The 26,998-nt window shown below is 38.2% G+C and overlaps 1 protein-coding gene across 3 annotated transcripts; it reads left to right on the top strand.

Moving 5' to 3' along the window:
• The first annotated feature begins 252 nt into the window (after positions 1–252).
• On the top strand, positions 253–14,455 carry UFM1 (ubiquitin fold modifier 1). Of its 3 annotated transcripts, none has more exons than XM_070048962.1 (7): positions 253–286; positions 692–748; positions 1,187–1,370; positions 5,452–5,509; positions 9,629–9,668; positions 11,057–11,089; positions 12,503–14,455. In XM_070048962.1, the coding sequence occupies exons 3-7, from the start codon at positions 1,345–1,347 to the stop codon at positions 12,568–12,570; spliced, it is 225 nt and encodes a 74-aa protein (XP_069905063.1). In that variant the 5' UTR covers positions 253–286; positions 692–748; positions 1,187–1,344; the 3' UTR covers positions 12,571–14,455. The 3 variants fall into 3 exon arrangements, with proteins under 3 accessions (XP_069905063.1, XP_002721146.1, XP_017206107.1); XM_017350618.3 differs by lacking the exon at positions 253–286 and adding an exon at positions 533–614; XM_002721100.5 differs by lacking the exons at positions 253–286; positions 1,187–1,370 and adding an exon at positions 505–614.
• Positions 14,456–26,998: the final 12,543 nt, after the last annotated feature.

Raw genomic sequence — 26,998 nt, 5'->3', positions numbered from 1 at the left:
GAGAAAAATTACGAAGACCATAAGAAGAGACATACAGGACTGGGCTGTTAGAAAGGCAGAAAAAAATCTAACTCTAAAAGGGGTTAAGACCTCAGCTTCCTGGGCATTAACACAACGTTCAGACGCGCAGGTTGCCATAGCAACTATGGAGCGCCTACTTTACGCCCCGCCCACCGCCCGCCCAGTTTCCGTCCCCAGTCACGCCCCCAGCTCCATCTTACTCTTCTTCCGTCAACCCCACACCCTTACTTCCGCCCCAACCTGCCTGCCGGAACCTAGCGCACTGGTGTCTATGCCCATGTTTGATCTGCCTGATTATAAATACAGCTGAAAGTTACTGAGTCTGGAAACGTATCCATTTGATGAGATCCATACTTTCTCCTAAGAGATTATGTGCTAACGTACTAGCTATTTGTAACTCGGAGTCCCTGCCCAGCATGAGCATCTGGGGCCAACTTTCAGGCAGATCCTTAGACAGCTGCAGCGGCGGAGGTCCCCAGTTCGCCGAGGGAAACGTGGAGCTGGGCGGGGCGGGGCAGCGTTCCGCACAGCTGCGGAAGTGGGGCTTCCTGGCGGGGTTGGCGTGGAGTGTCGGTGCCGACCTGCTCTACCATGTAAGTGTTGGCCTACCGGCCGCCTCAGTGCGTAATCCCGCGGCCCGACCCTGACTCTCTCTTGCTGTCTTCCTCAGGTCGAAAGTGTCCTTTAAGATCACGCTGACGTCGGACCCGCGGCTGCCATACAAAGTGTGAGTAGCTCCGCCGCCGCGGGCCTCTTAGGGCTGGGCAGTACTGGGCTGGGCTGAGGGTGGTCCCAGCCGGTTAAACGGGAGGGACGTGTGGACAGGGCAGTGGCGGTTTTCTGGGATTTTTAAACAGACTGTCTGCTGGTGATAAAGGCGTTTCGCCACTCTGACCAGCTGTTAGAACAAGTTCCCCGGTCCAGACTCTGAACTTTCTTGAACGACTCTTAGGTTTCTGATTTTTGTGACTCGACAATTGGTGTCAGAAAGTCCTAAGCCTCCAGCTATACACTTCCTATGCAGAGATGTCATAGGAATGTTTAGAGGAAATGGGAAATGAGGAAATAGAGATCATCCCTGGGAATTGTTACCCTGCTGCAGTTGGATGAATGGTTAACAGAGCTTCGACCCAGGTGCTTACCTGGACCATCCTTTGATTTTCAGTAAACATTCTTGAGATGGTTGCAGCCGGAAGACCCAGGAAATGTAGCAAAGAACTGGACTGAAGTAGGATATTGTGCAGTTGATATAATTAGTCCTGGGGCTGTCGACCTGTACTGGTAACTGCTGCCGTCTTTCCCGTGAACTGCCATTCATGACACATGCAACATCCCATCCCTCCAAATGAGTATGTTTACTTTTTATGTCAAGTTTTCATGATAGCAGCCTGGAACGTTATGAGTTCCGGTAATACCTAAATGTACCTAAAATGTAATTTTGAAAATTTCTGATTTTTTCATTTTATTTGAAAAGTGGAGAGACAGAGACAGAAAAGACCTGCCATCTGCTGGTTCACTCTCCTTGTGCCCATAATAGCCACAACTGGGCCAAGCTGAAGCCAGGAGCCCAGAATTCAGTCCAGGTCCCTCCCATGGGTAGCAATGACCCAAGTACTTAAGCCGTCATGGCTACCTTCCAGCGTGCGTATTAGCAGAAAACTAGAATTGGAAGCAGAGCCTGAACTTGAACCCAGGCACTCAGACATGGAATGTCAGAAAACTAAGTGGCTTGGTAAACCACTGTGTCAAATATCTGCCCCAAGAGTTTTTTTTTAATCTCTTTTTTGAGCTCCACAATTCATTTCCTTACCTTCAAGATATCAGAAGGAAAAAGTTACAAAGGGGCAGAGAGAGAGAGAGGTCTTCCATCTGCTGGTTCTGTCCCCAGATGGCCACAACGGCGAGAGCCGCACCGATCTGAAGCAAGGAGCCAGTAGCTTCTTCCGGGGTTGCCACATAGGTGCAGAGGCCCAAGGACTTGGTCTGTCTTTTACTGCTTTCCCAGGCCATAGCAAAGAGCTGGATCAGAAGTGGAGCAGCTAGGACTCCAACTGGCGCCCATATGAGATGCCGACTCTTCAGGCCAGGGCTTTAACCCAGTGCGCCACAGCGCCGGCCCCTGAATTGAGTTCTTAGCTCCTGGCTTGGGCCTGGCCTAGCCCGGGTATTGTGGATGTTTGGAGAATGAACCAGCAGATGAGATTTCCCCTCTCTTTTCTCTTCCCTCTTGCCATCTTCACACCCCCTCATTGTCTGTCTTTTTTTTTTTTTCCTTAAGAATTATGTTATTTATTTGAAAGAGTTACAGAGAGAGGTAGAGTCAGAGAGAGAGGTCTTCCATCCGCTGGTTCACTCCTCAAATGACTGCAAATGCTATAGTTGAGCTGATCTGAAGCCTGGAGCTTCTTCCGGGTCTCCCTTGTGGGTGCAGGGACCCAAGCACTTGGGCCATCTTCTGGTGCTTTCCCAGGCCGTAGCAGAGAGCCAGTCAGAAGTGGAATAGCCAGGACTTGAACCTGGACTCAACCTGTACCCATGTGGGAGGCTTGGGTCTTTAACCCTCTTCCCACAGCCTCTCATTGTCTTTCCCACAAGTAAGTAAGTAGTGTCTTAAAATTCTTTTGAATACAGGATGAATTAAAATGTGTTTAGATGTTTTACTCTGATTTGCATCTTTTCTCCAGGTTTATTTTCCACATTTTATTCTCTCCTTATTACAAACATCACTTAAAGTTTCAGCCTTCCCATTTCCCATTCTGAAATTAACAAGCTAGCCATTTTAATTCTTGCTGCCTTTACTGGTATGCTTTCAGTGCTTGGAATGCAGTCTAGTGACTACTACTTCTTAACAATGTCCTTTTATAACCAAAATTAGTTTTGAGAAGATTTCTCTAGTTGTGCCGGGAGTTAATCTCACCATTCTTTAGTTAACGTTAGAATCCTTGTGCTTAGTCTTTGTACACTTACCAACTTTTATGAATATTTTGTTTATATAAGATAGTTATTAAAAGAAAAATTTCAGTAATTTGCTTTAAAACTTAAATTACCATTTCCTTTTTTTTTTCAAAATATAAGTATAATTTAGTGCCAATTTTATTTAGTACTGTTGAGTTGCAAACAGCACCTTCAAATCTAGGTAAGGTATATGGAGTCACAGTGACTCTTAGTTTCTCTGTAATTTTCTTCTACTTGGAACATGCATTAAATTATGTTTTCATTTTATGTGTTATTAATTTATCTGTGGACAGTCTTACCAATATAATATATAGGTGGAAACTTTGGTTACCGAACAGCAGTATGACTTTCAGATACAGTGCAAGAATATTTCCATGGCTCTAATTTGAAAGTGAATTGAAACCCTCAGATTTTGGAAGTTTATCCCTTTGAAGCAGAGTTTTAAGAATGTGACCCCTCTAGGGGTCTGCTCTGTACTCTGCTGGTTAAGCCTTTGCCTACAGTGCCAGCATCCCATATGGGTCCAGGCTGTTCCACTTCCGATCTAGCTCCCTATTAATATGCCTGGGAAAGCAGCTGAAGATAGCCTAGTACTTGGGCCCCTGCACCCACGTACGAGACCCAGAAGAAGCTCCTGACTCCTGACTTTGGCCTGGCCTAGCCTGGGTGGTTGTAGCTATTTGGGGAGTGATTCAGCAGATGGAAGATATTTTTCCCTCTCCCTCCTCCTCCCTCCCTCCCTCCCTCCCTCCCTCTCTCTCTCTCTCTCTCTCTCTCTCTCTCTCTCTCTCTCTCCTTTTCTCTCTATAATTCTGCCTTTCAAATAAATAAATCTTTAAAGAAAAAGTCTCAGGTTATCAGCTACAGGTGTACTGCAAAAATACATGCAAAATACTGTTGCCTACTTTGTAAGCTATCATATTACCAATTTATTAGATATATTTTAAACAAATGATCCTTTAGAATTTTATTTTTATCTCTATTCCTCCAAGAAAAGGGAAAAAAGGGAAAACATAGCCATTCCCATTTTTTAGCAATAGTTTTGAGGAATGAAATGAGGACAGCCAAGAAATCTATTCACATTTCCCTTACTAAAGGGTATATACTATGCTGTGGCAGGTGTGATGGCTCTTATATTTAAAGATCTTTAGACTAAATGAGGAACCTGGGATGAAAAAATTAAAAAATAATATTGTGATGACATAGAAATGTTTAAAAGAGAAATGTTAGCTTGTTAGTCTTTTTCCCTGCCTTGAAAGATTATTTGCTTTTTTTTTTTTTTTAAAGATTTATTTATTTGAAAGGCAGAGTTACAGAGAGGCAGAGAGAGAGAGAGAGAGAGAGATCCTTCATCTGCTGGTTCACTCCCCAAATGGCTGCAGTGGCTGGAGCTGGGCTGATTTGAAGCTAGGTGCCAGGAGCTTCTTCCAGGTCTCCAACACGGGCGCAGGGGCCCAAGCACTTGGGCCATCTTCCCACTGCTTTCCCAGGCCATGGCAGAGCTGGATCAGAAGTGGAGCAGCTGCCACTGCAGGTGGCACCTTAACCCTCTATGCCACAGCGCCAGCCCCACTTACCTACTTTCTAATGTTATTCACCATAATTTATTTTATGTTAGGAATTTTTATCAGCTTTTAAAAAATTTTTCTTTTACTTTTTTTTCTTAAGGCATAATGTCAGTTGGTAATTTTTCAATTGGAATATTCATATACATTGACTCTTGGACTCAAAATTTGGTTTTTTAAATCAGGATCTTTATTATACTTCTCGTTATATATGTCAGTTAGCAAAATCGTACATACCTCTCTAGAATATTATTTCAGATTATAAAAAGACCTTTATCAAGTGTTAGTGAAAAAGTTAGAAAGGTGACTTCATTGTTGGCATTTTGCTGTAATAAACGTAATCAGTTTTGTAAGGTTCATCAAAAATGATGCTTCCCAGTTATTAACTATTTAGAATGAAAATCATAGTATTACTGCATCAGGTGCAAAGGGGCTTAAATAGGAGGCACCAACTTGGACTGAGGACAATGAGATATTCAGAGTTTTGAAATGCATCTGTAGAAATAAGAATAAACCCATCATTAGACTTACTTGTGTCAAAGTGTTAAAAATATATAACTTGACAGCTAAAGAAATTGATAATTTTTAAGTGGAACTCTGGGTACTAATTCAAAAAGACTTTTATTATTTTTATGTATTTTCTGTTTTTTTTCCTTAAGAGTTAATAAATGCAATGTATAATAAGACTAGTGAACTTTGATGCTCATGACAGCTTTATCCAGGTTGGCTGCATTAGCAGTAGAAAGAAGTAAAGGGGCTTTTTTAAAAAAAGAAATCATCTGAAGGAGGAAGGGAGTATCTTTGTATTCATAGAATTGTATTTATGAACAGTATTGAAGCAGTGAAAAGCTAAAAATTTTAAAAATAAAAAAAATCAACTATTAAAAAATTCTTTTAATTTTTCTTCCAGACTCAGTGTTCCTGAAAGTACTCCTTTCACAGCAGTGTTAAAGTTTGCAGCAGAAGAAGTAAGTAGGGAAATTGGAACAACCTTTATGTAATATTTACAATGTGTTTTTAAAATTTTTATTATTTGTATATGTTACTTCATGGGTTTATGGTATCAAAAAGTTATAATTAAAATGAGTTGAGATTTAATTTCAAATATTTGAATAATAAGCAAGTTGACATTGTTTAAGCAATCATTGAAAAGTTTGTTTCTTGAAATTCAAAAGGTACCATTGATGAGTAAATTATTTTTAAAAAGCAACATTATATCACACTATAGTCTACATGCTTCTGTTTTTTCCATTTTGATTCTGGAATTACAGTTTTTTGTTTTTTGTTTTAATCTTTATCATACTTTTCACGTTTTCTGTATGAGCAATAACATTTGTTATTTTGAAATGTCCAGTTTTTAGAAGCATATTTGACTTTTTGGTTTCAAAAAATAAAATTTTTCATGGGCAGCATTGTGGTATAGTGGGTAAAAGGTATAAAGCTGCCTCCTACAACACTAGCTTCCCACGTGGGCATTAGTTCATGTTCTGGCTGCCTTGCTTCCAAACCAGCTCCCTGCTAATTCCCTAGGAAAAGTGATGGAGGATGGCCCAGCTGTTTGGGCTCCGGCCAACCATGTGGGAGACCCAGATGAAGCTCTTGCCTTTGGCCTGGCTCAGCCCTGCCATTGCAGCCGTATGGGAAGTAAACCAGTCGAAGATCTCTGTCTCTTCTCTCCCTCTCTAACTCAGACTTTCAAATAAATAAATAAATCTTAAATTAAAAAAAAGAAATAAAAAACTTTTCCATTCAAAATTACCAGAGCCTCCATAAAGCAAGTTATTATCATTGCACTTGGAAGACTAGCTTTATATGTAGAAATGTCACCAAAATGTAGTTTGGGAGACTTAGTGTTCCTGTTTTAGTTGTTTCATTAATTCACTATATTACATGATGTGGGGCAGATACTATAAATTCTCTCCCAGTTTCTTAATCTGTAAAATTGGAGTAGTTAATGCTTGCTCTTCTTGTATGATTAAGTGATTTTGTGTAAAAATAATTTTGGAGTGAAGTTGAAAGTGCTAGAAGTAGAGTAACCCAAATTCAAATGCTTTGGTTCGGAATCTATAGAAAATTAATAGGTAAAGAAAAATAACTTTAATAAGCAAATGAGTATGTAGTTTACTTAAGTAACTAAATGAGTAAAAATCCAGCTTAACCTGTAATCCTCTCCTCTAGATAAGTTTGTACATGTAGCCCATTGTTGGCACTACCATCATTTATCATTTAATTCAGAATTAAACTGCAAAGTAGTAGAATTAGTTTTACTGAAAATTTTGATGTGTTCTTTATACAGAAAGAATCCATAAAATGGGATGGGACACAAATCTGAGTATGGCATCGTCACTTTTTTTTAAGATTTATTCTTCTTAAAGATTGAATGACATAATAGAAAGGAGAGACAGAAAAGAGAGGAAGACTTTGTACTGCCCAAATGGCTACAACAGCTGGGGCTGGACCAGACTGAAGCACCCTGAAACTCAAGTCCGAGTCTTCCACGTGGGTGGCAGGGGCCCAAGCACTTGAGCCAACTTCCACGGCTTTCCCAGGCATGCTATCAGGAAAGTAGATTGGAAGCAGAGAAGCTGGGACTCGAACTGGCTTTCTGATATGGAATGCCGGTATCACAAGCCATGACTTAATCAGGTGTACCACAACACTGGCCCCTGAGTATGGCATCATCACGTCTTTGGCTGCACGGATAATTTGCAAGAAATATTCTTGGTTTGGGACATAGCACTTCCACGATTCCAGATTTAAGAAGTAGATCCATACAGATTATACTTAATATTTGTTACTGTGGTACATTTTTTGTTTTGGTTTATATTTGCATTGTTTTGGTCTTGGTCTTCTAATTAAAAGTAGAAGAAATTGAGACAGGTGTTTAGCCAAATGGTTAAGATGCTGGTTGGGATGCCTGTATCCTATATTGAAATGGTTGAGTTCAAATTTTTAGCTGCACTCTCAATTCCAGCTTCTTTCTGGTCAACTACTGGTAGGCAGTAGTTCATGGCTTAAGTGGTTGGGTCCTTATCACCTACATGGGAAACCCAGATTGAGTTACTGGTTTCTGGCATAAGTCTGGTCCAGCTCTGGATGTTGCGAATATTTAGGTGGTGAATCAGCGGATGGGGCGTCTGTCTTTGCTTGTCCATCTCTCTGCCTTTCAAATAAATTTCTTAAAAAGTAGAAGAAAACAGACACGCAGTAAAAAATAAACTTTACAAAATCACATATATTGATTAGGGTTTTAATGTAGCATGAAAAGTGTAAAATCATGAATTACACTTTTAGAGAGGTATGACTTCCAGGCCACAGAGACAGGGTCTTTCACAAGACAAAACTGAAATCTTTTGTATAAAAGTTAGCTTGAGAAACCAAGCGTCTGTATTTAAATTCCTTGTAAAATTCTCTTAAGAAATAATAGTGAAATTCCACAAGATGTGACTTACTTTAAGTAATGAATTTTCAAAACAGTAGACCTATTAACATCTTAAATTATAAGAATTATGGAAAATGGAGAAGGAAATAAATAGAAACTGAAAAACATAAATATATTTTTTATCTAAGAGAAAACTTACTCATGATAAAGGACATAATGATTAATTACGGTATTTTACATCATTAGTGATTCCTTCCTAAACTTCAGACTAACCAGTTGCTTCCATATTGTGCTGAAGGGAACTGTGAGCAGTTGTTTGGGTGTTTAAAGTAATCAAATGTATTACCACCACATAGATGTGAATAAGAAAGTACGTAACTTATCTTGAAATGGTTAAGATCCAATGGCAAGACTTCACTTGTAACTAAAAACTCTGGGATTCTGGGTTTGAAAGTCTGAGGTGGCGTATAATTAATATAGGTGTTTGAGTAATACTTTACTGATACTACATTTTTTTTTTTTTTAAGATTTTTTTATTTATCTGAAAGTCAAGAGTTACAGAGGAGAGGCAGAGAGAGAGAGGTCTTCCATCCAAAGGTTCACTCCCCAGTCAGTTGCAACGGCCGGAGCTGGGCCGATCCAAGGAGCCGGGAGCTTCTTCAGGTCTCCCATGCAGGTGCAAGGGCCTAAGGACTTGGGCCATCTTCTACTGCTTTCCCAGGCCACAGCAGAGAGCTGGATCGAAAGTGGAATCGCCGGGTATCGAACCGGTGCCCATATGGGATGCCGGCGCTTCAGACCAGGGCGTTAACCTGCTGCACCACAGCGCCATTACATTTCTAAACTTAATTAGATTTTAAAGGTTTTTAAAATTTAAAAAAAAAAATTTAAAATATACTGATAGTAAAATTGTTTGTTAGGTGCAGTATACTACTTAACAAATGATTGTTTTATGTACAGATAAGTTTTTACTTAAAACTCGATTCTTCAGTTCATAGTTTAAATTAGGCTTTTGGCATTAAGAGATGGAGTGTGCCTTTTGTTACCAACAAGTTCTAGGCAACAATCCATTGAATCAAATAGCACCTTGTTACAACATATCTGAAACAGATCAAAAGATTCTTATTATCACTATTGGCTATGTGGCTGTCACATACTTGCATAGTTGACACTACCTGCTCCTAACTGAATTCAGTTGATATTTCCTAATGACAGTAATACTGTATTGTAACCTTTGGAGATTTAAGTCATCAGATCATTTAAAGGGAATTTGATTGTTAGCCGAAAATCTTTTGTAGCACCTCCCATTAAATACAACCGAGCATCCATGTGGAATTTGTGTGGAATTTGCCACACAAAAACTTTTAGGTATTGTCTAAGCAATATATATTGCTTATTTTTTTTTATGCAAGAGAACTGTGTCTGATGAAAGGGACATGTCTGTCTAAAAGAGTAGACATGGTTTGGCCACAGATTGTTAGTATTTTTCCCTTTGTACAATATGTAAAGTAAGGTATATTTTATAATCAGTGATGTCCTAAATAAAATCAAATGCTTTGTTGAGAGTATAGTGTTCTTTAAAGGTAAAGCAAGTTAATAGAACTTTTTCAGATAGTGTCACTTAAAAGATAAGTCATATTTTTGAACTATAGAATTGATGTTAGTCATCTTGCTTAACTATGTATGTATGTATTTTTTCTTTTAGTTTAAAGTTCCTGCAGCAACAAGTGCAATTATTACCAATGGTAAGAATTCATTTTCAAACTATTCAACTATAAAAAAGAATGACAGTGTACTATTTGCATCAATATGGATACAACTGGAGGACATCTTGTTGAATGACATAAGTTGGACACAGAAAGACAGATACTTCATATTCTCCCTTATATGTGGGAGCCAAAATTAAAAAAGGAAAAAATCAAATAGCAAATGCCTGTGTATCAGAATTGCTGCAGATATATTTGTCAAACTTTGTTTAAAAAACTATTTATTCAGAGTTACAGAAATTGTTTGAAAGAAAACACATTAATTAAAATTAACTTGAATACAAAAAGTTAAAAATATACGTCAGTATAAATGATAACACACAACAAATGTGAATAATCTGTCAGGGTTTTTGTCCGTAATTATCTCTTTACATTTCTTTGTGCTCTTGTCTTTTGTCTGTATCACTTGATGCCAGTTTGTTATTGAAAGCAGCTATTTATCAAGTTTTTAATAAACATGTAATATTGTACTGGTAAATGCTTTAGGATACAGAAAGTTAAGCAGGAGTGTACCTTCCCATTTCTTTCCTGACAGAAACATGTTTCTTACAGGCTTGCAATAATGAGAATTTTATTCAGTTAGGTATATGACAAAAAATCTGAGTATCTTTGAATATTGATAATAATTAAATACAATGCAACTAGTCCTATGGAAAAATAGTGCAATAATGAGATGAAGAGTAAAGATCGCAGGAAAGATTGACCTGTTCTTCAGGCATATAAAGTAACATGGTGAATTTGCACGTGCTTTTAAGTTTGACTAACAGCAGTGGATATAATGTGCAGTTGTGTGATGTCACTTAGATAGTTCAGAATTTCTTGTAAAATATTCTGCATGCTGTCACATTGAACTGTTTGTTTAGAAATAAACTGGCTTGCTTTCCTGGTGAGTTTTAGGTTTGTAAATGAAAAACTCCTCAGAAAGTTTGAAACTTGAGTACCAGTGGAACATGAACTAACTGACTTTGAGATCTCTCTCAGTCATACAGTTTTATACCTCAGAATAATATGGAAATCATCAAGAATATGCATGAGGGACTTTAGCCTTTTGGAAGAAATGACAAACATCTTCACAATATGTAGCAAAAAAAGAATGAAAAATATATCTTCCATACAACTTATTAGCATCATTTTATTGACCAAAAATGCTCTTTGTCTAATCTGGCAGTGTGCCTAAATGCATAGTAACAGCACATTTCAGCAGACAGATGACTTACCCAGAAGATTCTCTTTCGTGTTTGGGGATTTAAATTGTTCGGCTTGTGCCTGTATACACAGCAGCACTGTTTTGGCAAATCTCTTCTTGTTACTATTAAACCATTTTAGCTATAGAAATAACTTAGATGATTTTACAACTTCTTTTCTAGATGGTATAGGAATAAATCCTGCACAGACTGCTGGTGAGTGTCTATTTGAAAACTCATGAAGGTGTGGGTGGGACTATATATGTCAATTGTTACTGAATATTTAATTCATTCTTGGAACCAGAAACTCAATCCAGTTCCCCTACATGGATGACAGTTACACAATAATTTAACTACCACTTCTTCTCCCTGGAGACCTGGAGTCAGGAGTCACAGCTGGGTTTTGGACTCAGCTACTTCAATATGGAATTCAGGCATCCTAACCAGCATCTTAAGTGCTAAGCTGCCTGCTTGCCCCTTAAACTTTTTTGATACTTTTATGTTTTTAAGTATGCTCCTTGGCACTTTTGGTAGTTTTATATTTTTAAGTATGCTCCTTCGGGCTTTTAATTTAATTGTAATATTTTGAAGTTACACATGAGCAGTATTTATTTTTAGGTTACTATATACTAAAATATTTCTGGATTATAAAAAAAAATTATACTGTCCTTAGAGACCTTGAATGAAACAGCCTTACTAAAAGTGAAGAATGAGTCAAAATTATAAAATATTGTTTCTTAAAGTTTTAAGAGCATAATTTTTTTAAATTTAACTTGTTTTGGAAGTTGTGAGGCAATTTATTATATGGATGTCTTTTAAATTAGTATACAAAAGTTATGTTTTGTTATAGAAATTTATAGTTAAATTATGTTATTACTTTAAATTTTGCCTATTATTATTATTATTATTTTTTTTTTTTTGACAGGCAGAGTGGACAGTGAGAGAGAAAGACAGAGAGAAAGGTCTTCCTTTGCCGTTGGTTCACCCTCCAATGGCCGCCACGGCCGGTGCACCGCGCTGATCCCATGGCAGGAGCCAGGTACTTATCCTGGTCTCCCATGGGGTGCAGGGCCCAAGCACTTGGGCCATCCTCCACTGCACTCCTGGCCACAGCAGAGAGCTGGCCTGGAAGAGGGGCAACCGGGACAGAATCTGGAGCCCCAACCGGGACTAGAACCCGGTGTGCCGGCGCCGCAAGGCGGAGGATTAGCCTAGTGAGCCGCGGCGCTGGCCTATTATGTTACATTTAAAAATGGAAGTGTGCATATCCTAAGTTATAAAGAATATGTCAGCAAGCAGTTGACCTAGAATTGATCAGGGGATATTTTTGTCTCATGTGATAATTTAGATTTATTGTTTATTTCAGTCTTAGGAATTTCATTGTGCTTAAATTAATTCATGTTGTTACTTGCTGATTTTACTGATTTTCATGACTGTTCTTATTTAAAATTTTTAAACATTTGTTAAATTATGAGGACGTGATAGGAATAAGAAGACTTCAAAAGCATGGATTTGGGTTCTAATGCTTGAGCTTTTCAATACTTGTTTACTGAATGCAGTTATTGCTAAAGGATTAAGTAACTTGTTCTTTTGGAGGTACCTAACTTTATGTTTTGTTTGTTTGTATAGGAAATGTTTTTCTAAAGCATGGTTCAGAACTCCGAATTATTCCTAGAGATCGTGTTGGAAGTTGTTAATGTCTGCCACTGGATCCATACCTGTCACAATAAATATTGATATGTTGTGTTGTTGTAAAATTGAAATCAGGCATTTAACATACTGTGAAAATACCAAGAGTCCATGAAAAATAATGAAAAGTGGTTTTTCTCTCCCTTGTTTACATGTTGATGTGAAGAGGGAATGCTTAGGAATTGAGGTTATGACTACTATAGAAGGTCAGTCTGATTGTTGCCTCAAAGCACAAGCAGGTAGTTCATTTGAAGTAAATGGATTATCAAACTGGAACTGGAGGATTCTTCTGATAATTTTTTCTGAGAACATTTGGAAAATTAAATTTCGCTGATCTTAATGTTTGTGTTTGAGTTAAAAATATAAAAGGATTATGGATTATAAATGGCAGTTTGTTCCATAGCATCTGGTTTGCAGACTCAAATAATCTGAATCTTAAACGATTTGTAGTTCATGATGAAGGTGATAGACATCAGTGGATAAGTTAACTGTCTTAACGTCTTATTTAGGTTGTTTTTAAGTTTCAAAACTTCACCTGTCATATAAATTTCAATTTGATATCAAAGAACTGAAAAAAATCTTTTAACACTTAGGTTTGTTGATGTTCCACACCAAATAGTTTTATTATCCGCCTTTTGCAGGGATGGGAATCAACAGTATAGAAGCTTCCTTTGCTGTGTTATGCATTCCTTTATCAATCTCTTTTAATACAGTTTCAAATAAAACTTATTGAGGATAGTGTTTCTAAATAGCATTCAGGACTAATGTTGCCCAAAAATCTGAAATCTACAACAATGTTAAAGGAAATGCTAATGAGTTACACTTAACCTAAGGCCTAACAAAGAAAACACTAAAATTAGTCACCCAACAGAATAAAGAGCCAGGAAAGGGAGAGTGGGGAAGCCCTCAGGCAAGGAGGAAAACAGCAAAGATCAATAGTGCAGGGGAACAGCAAGCTGTCAGAAATGGCCAGTTGAGTAGAACAAACTCCAGGAGGTATGTAGGGAAGATCTGAAAGGGGATAGTTACCTGACAAAGACACACACAGAAGGCCATTAGAGAAAGCAGAGAAAGTGTGGGCCTTGTCAATGTACAGATTACAACATGTCCCTTAGGGCAATCCAAAGAATGATTTTATTTGTCCTTCCAGAGCGATTCAGAATCTGCAGATCTTGAAAGATGGAGGCTCCTAGTGATTCAGAATCTGCTGTATTCTAAATGGTGAACGTGCTGGGGAAGCATGTTCTTTGGAACTGGAAATATAGTAGGCTTCTAATAAATACTTGCTGAGTAATCCATAAATTAAGATCTATTTTTATCTTAGTAGGTCTCATTAGTTTCCTTCTCTCAGGCCCTTGGTTCTTTGAAAAAAACTAAAATACAACAGAATCTTATGAATAGTGATATGGATGGTTAAGATTAAAACCTTACCAAGTCTTGTTTGTAAACTCAACTGAACAGTAGGATTCTGAGTTACCAAAGGGAACTTTGCTGAGGTATACTACCAATGTTAAAGGGAGTTTTTAGAAAATCTGATGCTCAAAGGTCCTTGTTTCTTATAAATCAAGCGTCAGTTAACCACAAATTTGTGAATACCCTTTCCCTGAAACTTTTAGTTTGAGTATTTTCCAATATATTTGTAGTGAAAAATCTACTTGTAATATTACATTAAATAAATATATAATGTCCTGTGCCATAAAATCATTTAGTTAATATTTTTGTTATTTGGCTTTGAAAATATGTGGTAAGCCATTAAAAGACATTTTATTAAACAACTCAGTATTTTGTTATTAAATACATATGATCTGTAAATTCTTTGTGTAGAAATTTTGAAGTATTCAGTTTAAATGCATTATTGGTCTATACTTAATATAAAATATGTTTTGTTATAAACCATCTTGTCTACTCTTATTTTATTATTAGAGTTCTTAAATAGCAAATTTTTTGAGCCAGTGTATAAGAAATGCGGTTAAAAGGGGAGGGGAAATCAGAAAGCTTAGAAAAAGAAGGGATTGTAGTAATTGACAGAGCTGGTGGGTCTCCATCCTATGTGATTGTCAGTCACTACAGTGTAAAAAATATGGATTCTGGAAATTGCCCCTTCCTATTCGGGGTCATCAAGTGTGGAATGATGGATAAGGACATCTATGAAGTGCAGTTCTAGTGATTTCAGCCCTGCAGGCAGTTTGAGAATTAAAAAGGCCCAATGTTTTTCTGTTTGTAAAAGAATAGAATGAGGTCTAAGAGATTAAAGTAAGTAAAGCAAGTTCTAGAATGTTGAACAGTAGATTTTCTACTCTGGTACAATGGGAACTTGACTAAATGTAGTGATGAAAAGCCACCTTTTATATTTTGAGTCAGTTGTTAGGTGTTTTATTTCTTAGAATTACCTATTCAAAAGAAGCCTGTGGGAGGAAAATTCTGGCCTATTTAATCTTCTGTACCTCTAAATTAAGATATTAAAACTGTCTCCCAATTTTTTTTTTAACCCAGGAATCTTGAACTTGTAAGTTAGAAGCATTGATAGAAGTTAACTGATACTTTTGTTTCAAGGCTATTTATTTGTAAAACATCTTTGTGTCAAATGTTTTGATAATTCCACCCATCTCATTCTTTACACCAATGCCAAGTACCTCCATTTTATAGAAGAGGCTTAAAGAGTTTAAAATTTGAAATGTGAACTTGTTCCTAGACTTTGGAACTCTGAACATCATACTGGGAGAGTTTTTCAGTATCTGTTTTCTGCAATATACTAGATAGATCTGTAATGAATTAAAAATTTAAAAATAAAAGTCTTAGTATGTGTATATTGATAATGAGTACAATGACATTTATTGGTTTGTTTTTAAAGATTGAATTACTTGAGGCAGAGTGACAAAGAAGCAAACAGGGAGAGAGATCTTCCATCTACTAGTTAACTCCCTGATGCCCACAACAGCCAGAGCTGGGCCTAGCCAAAGCCAGGATCCAGGTGTAAATATAAAATGCTGGAGTGGGCCAACAGCATGGCGTAGCAGGTTAACCACCACCTGCAGCACTGGAATCCCATATGGGCACTGGTTGGAATTGTGGCTGCTTTACTTCCAATCCAGCTCCCTGCTAATGGCCTGAGAAAATTAAAAGATGGCCCAAATGCTTGGGCCCCTGCCACCCCTATGGGAGACCAAGAAGAAGCTCTTAGCTCCTGGTTTCAGCCTGGCCCAATCCTGGCCATTGCGACCATCTGAGAGTGTACCAGCAGATCAAAGATTGATTCTCTCTTTCTCTCCTTCCCTCCCTCCCTCCCTCATTCTCTCCTTCCCCACCCTATGTAACTGACTTTCAAATAAGGAAATCTTTATATAGCATATATTTATGTATATATGAAATTCTGGGAGATTAAATGTAAACCAACCAGTGGCACTGGTTCTAGTTGCATAGTGTGGCTAATTGGAAATAGGGACTGTCCGTCTGCATTCATCAGTTTTGTCAGCTTATTTTATACATAAATATATATATATAAAATGTATATTCATATAAAATGTATATATATATATACATGTATATATATATTCATGTCACTAATGGAGACAGAGCCTTCATTCATTGGGTCACTCCCGAAATGCCACAACAGATAGGGCTGGGCAAGCCAATGCCAGTGACCTTGGATTTCATCTGAGTTTCACATGTGGATGGAGAGATTCAAGAGCTTGAGCTACTGTGTGCTGCCTCCCAGGATGCACATTAGCAGGGAGCTGGATTGGAAGTGGAGGAGCCAGGGCTTGAACCAGACATTGTTGTGGGCCTCCAAAGTTGTGATTTAAGTGCTATGTCAAATGCCTGTGCCATATGCCTTTTATGTATCTTGTAAATGCAACTACATGATTAGTTTCCTAGTAACCTACTTTTCCAACCAGATCAATGCCCATAGGCCCCTCTAATAGAGAAATTCTGGAGCCAACTTCTGTTAGTGCTGGAGATGGATAAATCATTATTTACACCAAGTAATTCCACTATTCAAATATTCTTGAAAGATTCAATCTGATCTGTTACTGACACCCTCCAGATTGCCTGTGTCAGATATCTGCTACTTGTTGTTTTTCTTTTCTCTTTTGTCATATCAAACCAACCACAAAATTAAAAATCTCATAGCTATCTCTGCTGCCCCAAACCCTCATCTTCTGTATACTATTACAATAAATGTAATCTTTCTATTTCCTTTCTTATACTGTCATTCTAATGAGTTTTTTGATGTGAGAAAGTGATCATGTAGTTCCAGTAGTCAAAGTCTCCCTGATTAAAAATCTTTGCTTTTTGTAATGTACAAGGCTCTACAATCTTGTCAGATGATTGGTACTCATCTTTAATAGCACTTAGCTTCAATTTATCCAGCATTTGCCCTGAACTACAAATAGCATTTGGTATTTCTGATGTGCATATTCTTATATGCATGCCTGTATTTCCTCAGGCATGAAAACCTGGGACTTATATTTAATGTCATTAATCAGTTCCTCATTCCTCCCAGGTAGAGTCAGGTATTTAACTGTCTAAGCAAACATTATGTTTTGTACCTTTCTCTATGATAACAATGATTAAATACAGAATTCAAATTATAAATTTTATGAAAGTTTAAGATCATGACTTGAGACTGGGCTTCCAAATTGTCCTATCCATAATAAATAGTATGTACTTTATAACTGAAAGCCTACATAAGGGAAAGAATACTTTGAAAATTAGAATAGCTTGTGTCCCATACACAGCAAAGCAACTTCATTTTGTAGCTGGAAATTTCTGTCTCAGTAATGAACTAAACTTTTTTTGAAAAGTGAAAAAATCCCATTTTAATAAATATTATTAGCTGCGTACCACATAGTAGTAAAACTAGAGATTAAGTACAATTAAGACTAATTCCATTTTGTTAGACTCCCTGAAATGACATACTTCAGAAACAGCAAAGTTACCCAGTGGGTTAGTCCCAGATGTGGAAACGTATATCCAGCCCTTTTTATTTATGGGTGAGGTACAGATTGCCAGGGACTTTGCATACACTGTTCAGTCTCTTCACAAAGTGGCAGTGTTAATATCCTTACTGTGAGAGACGCTGATACTTAGTTTCATGTGTCCATGCTTACATGATTAGCTCCTACATCATTGTGATTTTAAATCTATATTGTTACATCTTTGCCATCATTTTTTCCTGGAATCATATTGAAATATTTTTTAAAAATAAAATGCTACTGGAAGTGGCCACATAGATTACTATTGAATATTTCTGTGATCTCACTTTGCTTGAAAAAAATGTAACAGTCAGCAATCTACATACACATTTACACATATGTGCTCCCTGCCAGTAAATATGAACATCTGTAGCAACATAGGGATTTGACAGGCAGGTTTATGGCTGTATTATCTGCTTTGCTATATAGAGGGTATTTTAATTTTGTCACTGGATGCAAAACACTGGCCAAGTTTGGCAGACAATTGAGAGTCAGTTTTTGGCATAAATCTCTGATTTTCTGGCAAAACTCGTTAGCAATGTAAAAGCTGTTATTGAGAGCATATTGTGATGATACATCATGTCAATATTTGTTTGGCTGAGTTAACACTTAGATTTAATAAATTAATTCTTAAATATACAATTTACAACTGATGAGCTACTTTAGAAATTAATTGTGTAGATTTTAGTGTCAGTACCACAAACATTTTGACAAGTCTTCAGTGGGAATGCTATCCTCTCTGGTTTTTTAAATAAAAGTATGGACAGATTGGGACCCTTTAAAAATTATCCTTAGATCTGTACATTATGTAAGAAAAAGTTCTAAGGGAATGAGTAAGTCATAGAAGTAAATTACCAAAATGATTTTAGAGAGGGCCACAGTGTGTTCGTGAATCTGGACTACAGAAAGATCAATTTTGTTTTTCAAAGCAATGTGAAATGAAGGCTTCAGAGCCTGTGGGCACTGAGATCTGGTGAATCGTTATCAAGCCCATATACCTAATCAACTAAATCTTTAATTTTCATAATCCTGCTGTTTGGATCAGAGAAATAAACAAAAGCAGAGGAATCCTTGAAACAGAGATTGCTAAGTTTGTTTATTGTTGCTTCCCTATATGGAATCAATAATGTAAAAATTTTAACTCAGTTTTTCAATTTATCCAACACCTTGTGACCTATGAATAGATAATATCTGTATTTCTTACGACCTTGTGTTTTGAAAGAGATTCTGTAAAATATATCTTCGAATTATTTCACAGTAAGATTTTATTTTTGAAATCATTTTTTGCTCCATACAATAACAAAATTCCAATTTATTATTCCTTACCTTCTTTCATTACCCACCTTCCATCCCCATTCCCACTCACACCAAATTTAAAAAAAAAAAAATAGTTCTTACTCTGAAAAGTTGTAAACCCTTTGAAGATTTTCCTGAAACACGTCAGCTTTGCCCCATTTTTGAAGCAGTCTTTGCTATTGACCAAGTCAGTGTCTGTTTCTGTCATCTCACCTCATCCTCACTCTGTCTAGAGAATCTTTACATTGACTTTTTGAGTGATTTTTTTTTTTTTTAGTCCTAACTGAATGCCTTTTCGGATTCCAAACAGCTCCACACATCATCTATTCTACTATTTAATAGGAAATTTAAATGGACGCTTCCAAGCATAAGGACTGAAGAGCATCCTAGAATAGAAAAGGATTCTTTTCCATTTTGTCAAACACAACTGGGCTGGAATAAACTGATAATTAGTAGATCCTTCCTCCAGATACATTTATAGTTGTGGAGCAGTTGCCAGAATTTCATGTGACAATGAAATAAATACATAGGTGAAACTCACCTATGTATTTCATATCTTAAAATGATTTATAATTTCCTTTTGAGGGTTAAATAGTGCCAAACAAATGGGACAGATGATGAGTGCTGCAGCAACTCAAAGAATTATGGAGGGCCGAGTCTCTTGAAGACGAGTTTGCAACGGGATGACATGAGCAGGAGCTTGAAGGGAAGACATGTGGGAAGACATTCATGAATTTAATCAGTAGGCATATTTTGAGCACTTCCTATAAGCCAGATCCTGTCTAGTCATCTGATAGAGCAGTGGACAAAAACATTTTTCTACCTTCATGAAGTTTACAAAATACTGGGGAGACAGACAGTGACCGAGTAAGAAAATACAATGTCCAGTGTCAGTGATTTAAAGCAAAAAAGGTCAAAGCACCATTTTAGTTACAGTGATAAGGAATAGATGTGACTTTATTCATTTATTTATTTATTTGCCTTTTCATTCTATCTTATCATTTTGTTTTTAAATTAGTTTTTAACATTTTCAATATAGTTTGTAGATAGAATTCTTTTTTTTTTTTTTTTTTTTTTTTTTTTGACAGGCAGAGTGGACAGTGAGAGAAAGACAGAGAGAAAGGTCTTCCTTTTGCCGTTGGTTCACCCTCCAATGGCCGCTGCGGCCGGCGCGCTGCGGCTGCCCACCGCGCTGATCTGATGGCAGAAGCCAGGTGCTTATCCTGGTTTCCCGTGGGGTGCAGGGCCCAAGCACTTGGGCCATCCTCCACTGCCCTCCCTGGCCACAGCAGAGAGCTGGCCTGGAAGAGGCGCAACCGGGACAGAATCCGGTGCCCCGACCGGGACTAGAACCCGGTGTGCCGGCGCCGCAAGGTGGAGGATTAGCCTAGTGAGCCGCAGCGCCAGCTTGTAGATAGAATTCTAAGAATATAATGATATTTTCTTCCTCTCTTCCCTCTCTCCCTCCCATTTTCTCTTCATTCCTACCTTTCAAGGAGTGCCCTAATGCAATTATGTAGGAGAGCAGTGTTCAGATATTAGGGGGAGAAAACGTAAACTGCTTTATAGGAAAACTCCAGTTTGTGGATGGGATTTGATCCTGATAAACCCTTCTTAAGTTGAAAATACTGTTATGTCAAAAATGCATCGAATAGACCTAATCTATCCAAAATCCTAGATAGCAACACTGTACACCTTAGAATATCAGTTGTTGACCATCACAGTCAATCTTACTGGGATGCTGTTTATCCTGCTGCTATTTGGCATGGGGAGAGGGGATCAAATCACATATCACTAGCCTGGGAATAGATCAAATTCAACATTCCAAATATGGTTTCTACAAATGTGTATTGCTTCTTCACCAGCATAAAGTTGGGAACTCTTTTGTATAATCCAAATGAACCCTACCTCTAGGCTCCTGCAGTGCCATTTTGTGTGGTTGTCCACACAGTGCTGAGAAAGTTCCAGGGTGAGGAATGTGAAAGGAGACAGTGGACCTAAAATTTAGTTGGAGAGAGAAATTAATTTAGAGATAATGTAGAGATAACCCCAGTGGCCAGCTCTGTAGGAACAAAACTCAAGTTCAGGAGACCAGTCCCTATCTTAGGGATATCTTAACTGCATTCCTGCAGATAGAAATTACTAACTATTGTATTATTCATTGTATTATTCATTTTGCGAACATTGAGAATCTTCTATTTCACCTCAAGTTTCCCCCCAATGAGATTTTATCGACCATTCACACAGTCTTACTCATGGATCAAAAACAATGCCATCAGGGATAAATTTCTGCATACAGGATGAGACACTGATTAAGATACCTGAATCCCTTATCAGAGTGCCTGTTGTCAGCTCTTTTCCTGATTCCAACTTCCTGATAATGTACACCCTGGGAAGCAGGAGGTGAGGCTCAAGTACTTGGGTGCCTGCCACACATGTGAGAGATCTGGGTTGAATTCCTGGCTCCTATCTCTGGCCTGATCCAGACTCTGATGTTGCAGGCGTTTGGTTAATAAACCATTAGATGGGAGATTTCTCTCTTCCTCCCTCCTCGTCCCGCCCCCCTCAATCCCTCTCTCCCTTCTTATCTCTCAATTAACTTAAAAATAAAATTGTCTCATAAAATTCAATTTCACAATATTTAATGACATCTTTTGACATTTATTTTATTGAATTGAAAGGCAGAGAGGGAACTAGAGACAGACCGGTATCTCCCATTAACTGATTCACTCCCCAAATGTAATAGCCAGGTTTGGACCAGGCTGAAGCCAGAGCCTAGAACTAATTCATATCTCCCACATGGGTGGCAGAACCCAACTACTTGGGTCAGTACCTGCTGCCTCCCAGGATATGCGTTAGCAGGAAACTGGCTCAAAATTGGAGCCAGGACTCAAACCAGGTATTCTGATATGGTATGTGCATATCCCAAGCTGGATCTTAACCACTGCCCCAAATACCAGACCAGCCCCAATCATATCCTTTCTTTTAAAAAGTATATTTATTTATTTTCATCTATCTGAAAGGCAGAGGGATGGGAGGCAGAAAATCTTCCATCTGTTTTGTTCATTCCCCAAATTCTAGCAACATGCAGGACTGGGCCAGACTGAAGCCAGGAGCCTAGAATTCCATCTGCATCTCCCAGATGAGTATTGGGAACCAAGGCACCTGAATCATCATCTAGTGTCTCCTAGAATACGCTAGCAGGAAGCTGGATTAGAAATGGATGAGACTTGAATGCACTCCAACATGGATGCAGACATCCCAAATGACAGCTTAACCCCGTGTACCACAACACCAGCCCCAAATCACATGAGTTTTGACCAAAGTCAACTTATATTTGGCTTGTCACCAGCCAGTTAATCTTTAGGCATTTAGATTTCTCGATATGGAAGTCAGACATTTGTCACTGGATCCATTAGGTTTCCTGAGTAGTCCTGAAACTCTACTCACCTGGCTGAGGTGAAAGACTTCCCATAGCTTTTTTGTTTTTGGTGGTGAGGGTAGAGTGAGATCCTTACAATAGTTCTCCTGAAAGATTCTTCCATCCTTGATCCAATTTTTATCAATTCAGTCATATATCTTGTTTTAGAGTATTTCTTTTAAAAATGTGCAGATTGGTTGAATACTTTTGGATTAGTGTCTTGGCAAAATGTCCATGTTGACATTTGCTTATATTTTAAATGTATCATCTCATTTAATCTTCACAAAGAAGCCTAATCAAGATATGAGTGTGTGTGTGTGTGTGTGTGTGTGTGTGTGGTTTAATATATGAGATAACTGAGAGTCATGATAAGTAATCTGACTCTTATCTCTGAACTAATAATAGATACCACAAGGATAGCTTTTAAAGATGTATTTGTTTATTTATTTGAAAGGCAGAGTGACAAAGAGAATGAGTCTTCCATCTGCTGGCATACTGCCCAAAGGGCTGCCACAGCTGGGACTGACACATGCTGAAACTAGGAACCAGGAACTCCATCAGGGGCTCACCCAGGAGTGGCAGGAACTCAAGTACTTGAACCATCATCTGCTGCCTTCCTAGATGCATTAGCAGGGAGCTGCATCTGAAGCTAAGAGCCAGAACTCGAACTGGTGCCCCAGTATTGGATGTAGGTATCCCAAGTGGCCGTTCAACCCATCATTACCACAATGTCTGCCCCATGCCATGAGGATTTAACCTGTTTCTCTAATATCAAAGTCATGTTTTCTACCATCCTCCCAGCACATGCAGGACAAAGGCAGGGAAGCAAAAGACAATCCCAGCAAAAAAAATCCTTAGCAACCAGTGAGCATGACCTATGACATTACTGGAAAAAGTAGAAAAACTGAAAACATTTATCTTTGCAGCAAAATAATAATAATAATAATGTTCACCAGTCCTTAGCTCTTTATTGACATATCTCCACTGCTTCTGAATATTAGATTAATTGATCTTATTTATCTATCTATCTATTGCAGGTGTGTAAGCCAGAGAAAAACAAACTAAACAATCCCTTTGGCACCTTCTTGAATTAGCACAGAGGTATACTTACTTTTGCCAGACCTAACTACCAATTTTCATTCAGTCATTCAATAAACGAAGCTCCTGTTGTGTGTGCCAACCATTGTGCACTGGTTAGCTTTCCTTGCACCCTCAAATTTTCAGGAGGTGGATTTCATGACAAAGAAAACATGTACAGTTGGGTTCCTACACACAAAGTATCTCTGTGGATGTAGAGGACTTCAGAATAATGTCGTGATAGTAGAGTATTGAAAAGACGGAGGCTACATTCTGAGGTGGATTTGCTTGGACTCAGAAAGAGCCCTGTTGGGGTCCACTTTGGCCCTACTCTGAAGCCACCATCAAAGTGGTTTTCTGTTTAGGAAAATAACTACTGGGAGCCAAACGCTGGGGAAATTCTAAAGCTTCTGCCACTGCTAGTGAATAAACTGACTCACTGTGACCCAAGAGGCTGCTCGCCTCATTTCTGGAGTCCCATGGGCTCCTTGTGGTCTTTGTTATTAATGTAACTTCCTTTTAAGTTTTCATTCCAAGGACTTTATAAAGATGAAAAGCTGATCCAATTGTTTATTCGTTTTTCAAGTAATGCAATTTCTTTACATTCTATTGTGTTCTTTTTTGAAGTACAGTAATGACAGTTTCTATTGGAAGTATTTTTGGGGGTGAGCTCTACTACCATTTATGTTAGCTTTCAATTATTGTGCCTATTTAAGTCACCTATTTTAGAGTTAACTGAATCTTCTTATTAAGTGGTGCTTCTCCTGATTATGAACTACATGACATGCACCCAACTAGTTTCTAGTTTCGTAAGATGCACTCAGGGTTTTATTAGTGGATTATAAGGACATTTGCTATCTCCACTTTTAGTTGTGGGAGAGAACATTTTCACATGTAGGCCTATAGGGAAAGCAATAGAAGTGCCAGACAGGGATTTCCGGGCCCACACATACAGTCACACACACACACACACACACACACACACACATGTGCATAAGAAGGTACTTCAAAAATTCGACGAACATGGAATATTTTAAAAACCTTGTGTTGGTGCAAAAAAATAAAAACCCAAGCATATGTAGAATCTTCATAAGGTTCATGGAAATAGATATGAAAAAACTGAACAAGTATTTTAAAACAATCTCACTGCGTAGAATATTCATGGTATCCTGCTTAGTTCAAAACCCAGCTCCCTCTGTTTGGCTCTCCCTTCCTACCTCCTTATTCATCTTGACCTACTCTCCTGCCCTTCCATATATCCTAAAGCCAAGGAGAACGTCAGCGGGCATGAATGGCAGCCTCTATGGCTGCACTCCTGTTCCTTCATGGTAGCTCCATCAACCTATTTGAAGTCTTTGTTCTTTGATTCAGGCATTTTTTCACTGAGGACACAAAGATGAGTTAGACCTGATCCTTGTCCTTAGGAGTTACAAGCCTGTGCTTCTGAGGTTTGCAGGCAGAGCAGGCTGGCAGCAGTTTCCAACAGCTTCAGCCATCTTTCTCAGATCTCACTGGATGTTCCCATCCCTTGCTTGAGGCCCTACAAGCCCTCATTATGGCTTTGTCCTCAAAAAGTTTCAGCTTTCATTGAATAATTCAAATGGTTTCTAGTAGAAAGCAGAAGGTGAGGCCAAGGTCATTGACTCTAAGATGAGAAGCTGTAAGTAAAACAAAATGACAAACCTAGGAAGTGATGTCATAACAGAGAAAAAGGGCAAAAACAGAACATAATTATTCTTAAGTGTTTAAATTTTAACTGAAAAGTGATCCCTGTTAGGAATTTGGAAAACATTATGCTGAGTGAAATAAGCCAATCCCAAAGGGACAAATACCACTTGTTCTCCCTGATAGGTGACAACTAACTGAGCACCAAAAAGGAAACCTGTTAAAGTGAAATGAACACTATGAGAAACAGTGACTTGATCAGCCCTCACCCTGACTGTTGATGAGCAACTTGATATGTTATACTTCTTAGTATTTTTTTTGTTTGTTCTACTTAATACTTTTGGTTGAATACTGTAATCAATACACAATTCTTCTTAAGTGCTGAAACTTAACTGAAAAGTGATCACTGTTAAATATAAGAGTGGGAATAAGAGAGGGAAGAGATGTGCAATTCGGGACATGCTCAAGCTGACTTACCTCAAACGGTAGAGTTAGAAACATACCAGGGGATTCGAATTCAATCCCATCGAGGTGGCATGTACCAATGCCATCTCACTAGTCCCAGTGATCAATTTCTGTTCACAATTGATCATAATGATAGGACTAAGAACCAAAGGGATCACATAAACAAGAATAGTGTCTGCAAATACTAGCTGATAGAATCAAAAAGGGAGAGAATGATCCAACATGGGAAGTGAGATACACAGAAGACCCATAGAATGGCAGATGTCCTAAACAGCACTCTGGCCTCAGAATCAGACCTTAAGGCATGCGGATCTGACTGAAAAGCCCAGGAGAGTATTTCAGGCATGGAAAACCAAGACACTCTGGGGGTAAAAAAAAAAAAAAAAAAAAAAAACCTAAATGAAAGATCTCTGCGAGTGAGATCCCAGTGGAAAGAATGGGTCATCAAAGAAGGAGGTACCTTTCTCTGAAGGGAGGAGAGAACTTCCACTTTGACCATGTCCTTGTCTAAAAATTATCATAGTCAGTGAACTCAGGGGGCTTCCATAGCCTTGGCAGCTCATGACAAGAGCCTAGGTTGATTACTGATGCCATAAACAAGAGTGTCAATTTGTTAAGTCAACCACAGGAGTCACTGTGCACTTACTCCTCATGTAGGATCTTTGTCCTTAGTGTGCTGTACATTGAGATTTAATGCTATAACTAGTACTCAAACAGTATTTTTCACTTTATGTTTCTGTGTGGGAGCAAACTGTTGAAATCTTTACTTAATGTATGCTAAACTGATCTTCTGTATATAAAGAGAATTGAAAATGAAACTTGATGTGACTGGAAGGGGAGAGGGAGTGGGAAAGGGGAGGGTTGTGGGTGGGAGGGACGTTATGGGGGGCAAGCCATTGTAATCCATAAGCTGTACTTTGGAAATTTATATTCATTAAATAAAAGTTTTAAAAAAATAAAAAAAAAAGAATTTATAATTTAGGAATTAAGATGGAACTAAACCTGGAGGATGGGCCGGGAATCAGTAATCCCACAAATGACACAGGGGTCATTTAATTTGACAAAGCTGTTGTCCCACCAAGAAGCAGGAGGAAATCTGAAGTCTAGGACCTAATGTGTTCTATGCCTCCTGGTGGGAACTAAAGAACCCCATTAGGTAGATGCTTAAGTAGGTTGCATAGAAGATAGTTTAGTGCCATCAAGCACATATACAGTTGCTGGTATAATAAGTACCCTTTGTGGACAGTGAGTTGAAAAACAGTTTTTAAATTAATTTTTCAAGTAAAATTTCTCTTGTAGTAAATATTTGTATTGACGAAGTTAATATCAATGAATAGTATAATAGCTGAAGAAATGAAGGTCAATTAAGTGTAAGCCTGTGCATTGGTTTGTGAAGGCTACTGTTACAAAATGCCAGAAACTGGGTGACTTAAACAACATAAATTTATTTTCTCACAGTTCTGGAGGCTAGAAATTCAAAACTGACAGCCAAGGCTGGCTCTTCTGATGGCTGTGAAGGAAAGTTCTATTGCAGGC

Source organism: Oryctolagus cuniculus, chromosome 9, assembly GCF_964237555.1.
Source record: "Oryctolagus cuniculus chromosome 9, mOryCun1.1, whole genome shotgun sequence".
Lineage (NCBI taxonomy): Eukaryota > Metazoa > Chordata > Mammalia > Lagomorpha > Leporidae > Oryctolagus > Oryctolagus cuniculus.
Note: the sequence above shows the minus strand (reverse complement) of the source record. Positions and strands in the feature narration are given on the sequence as shown.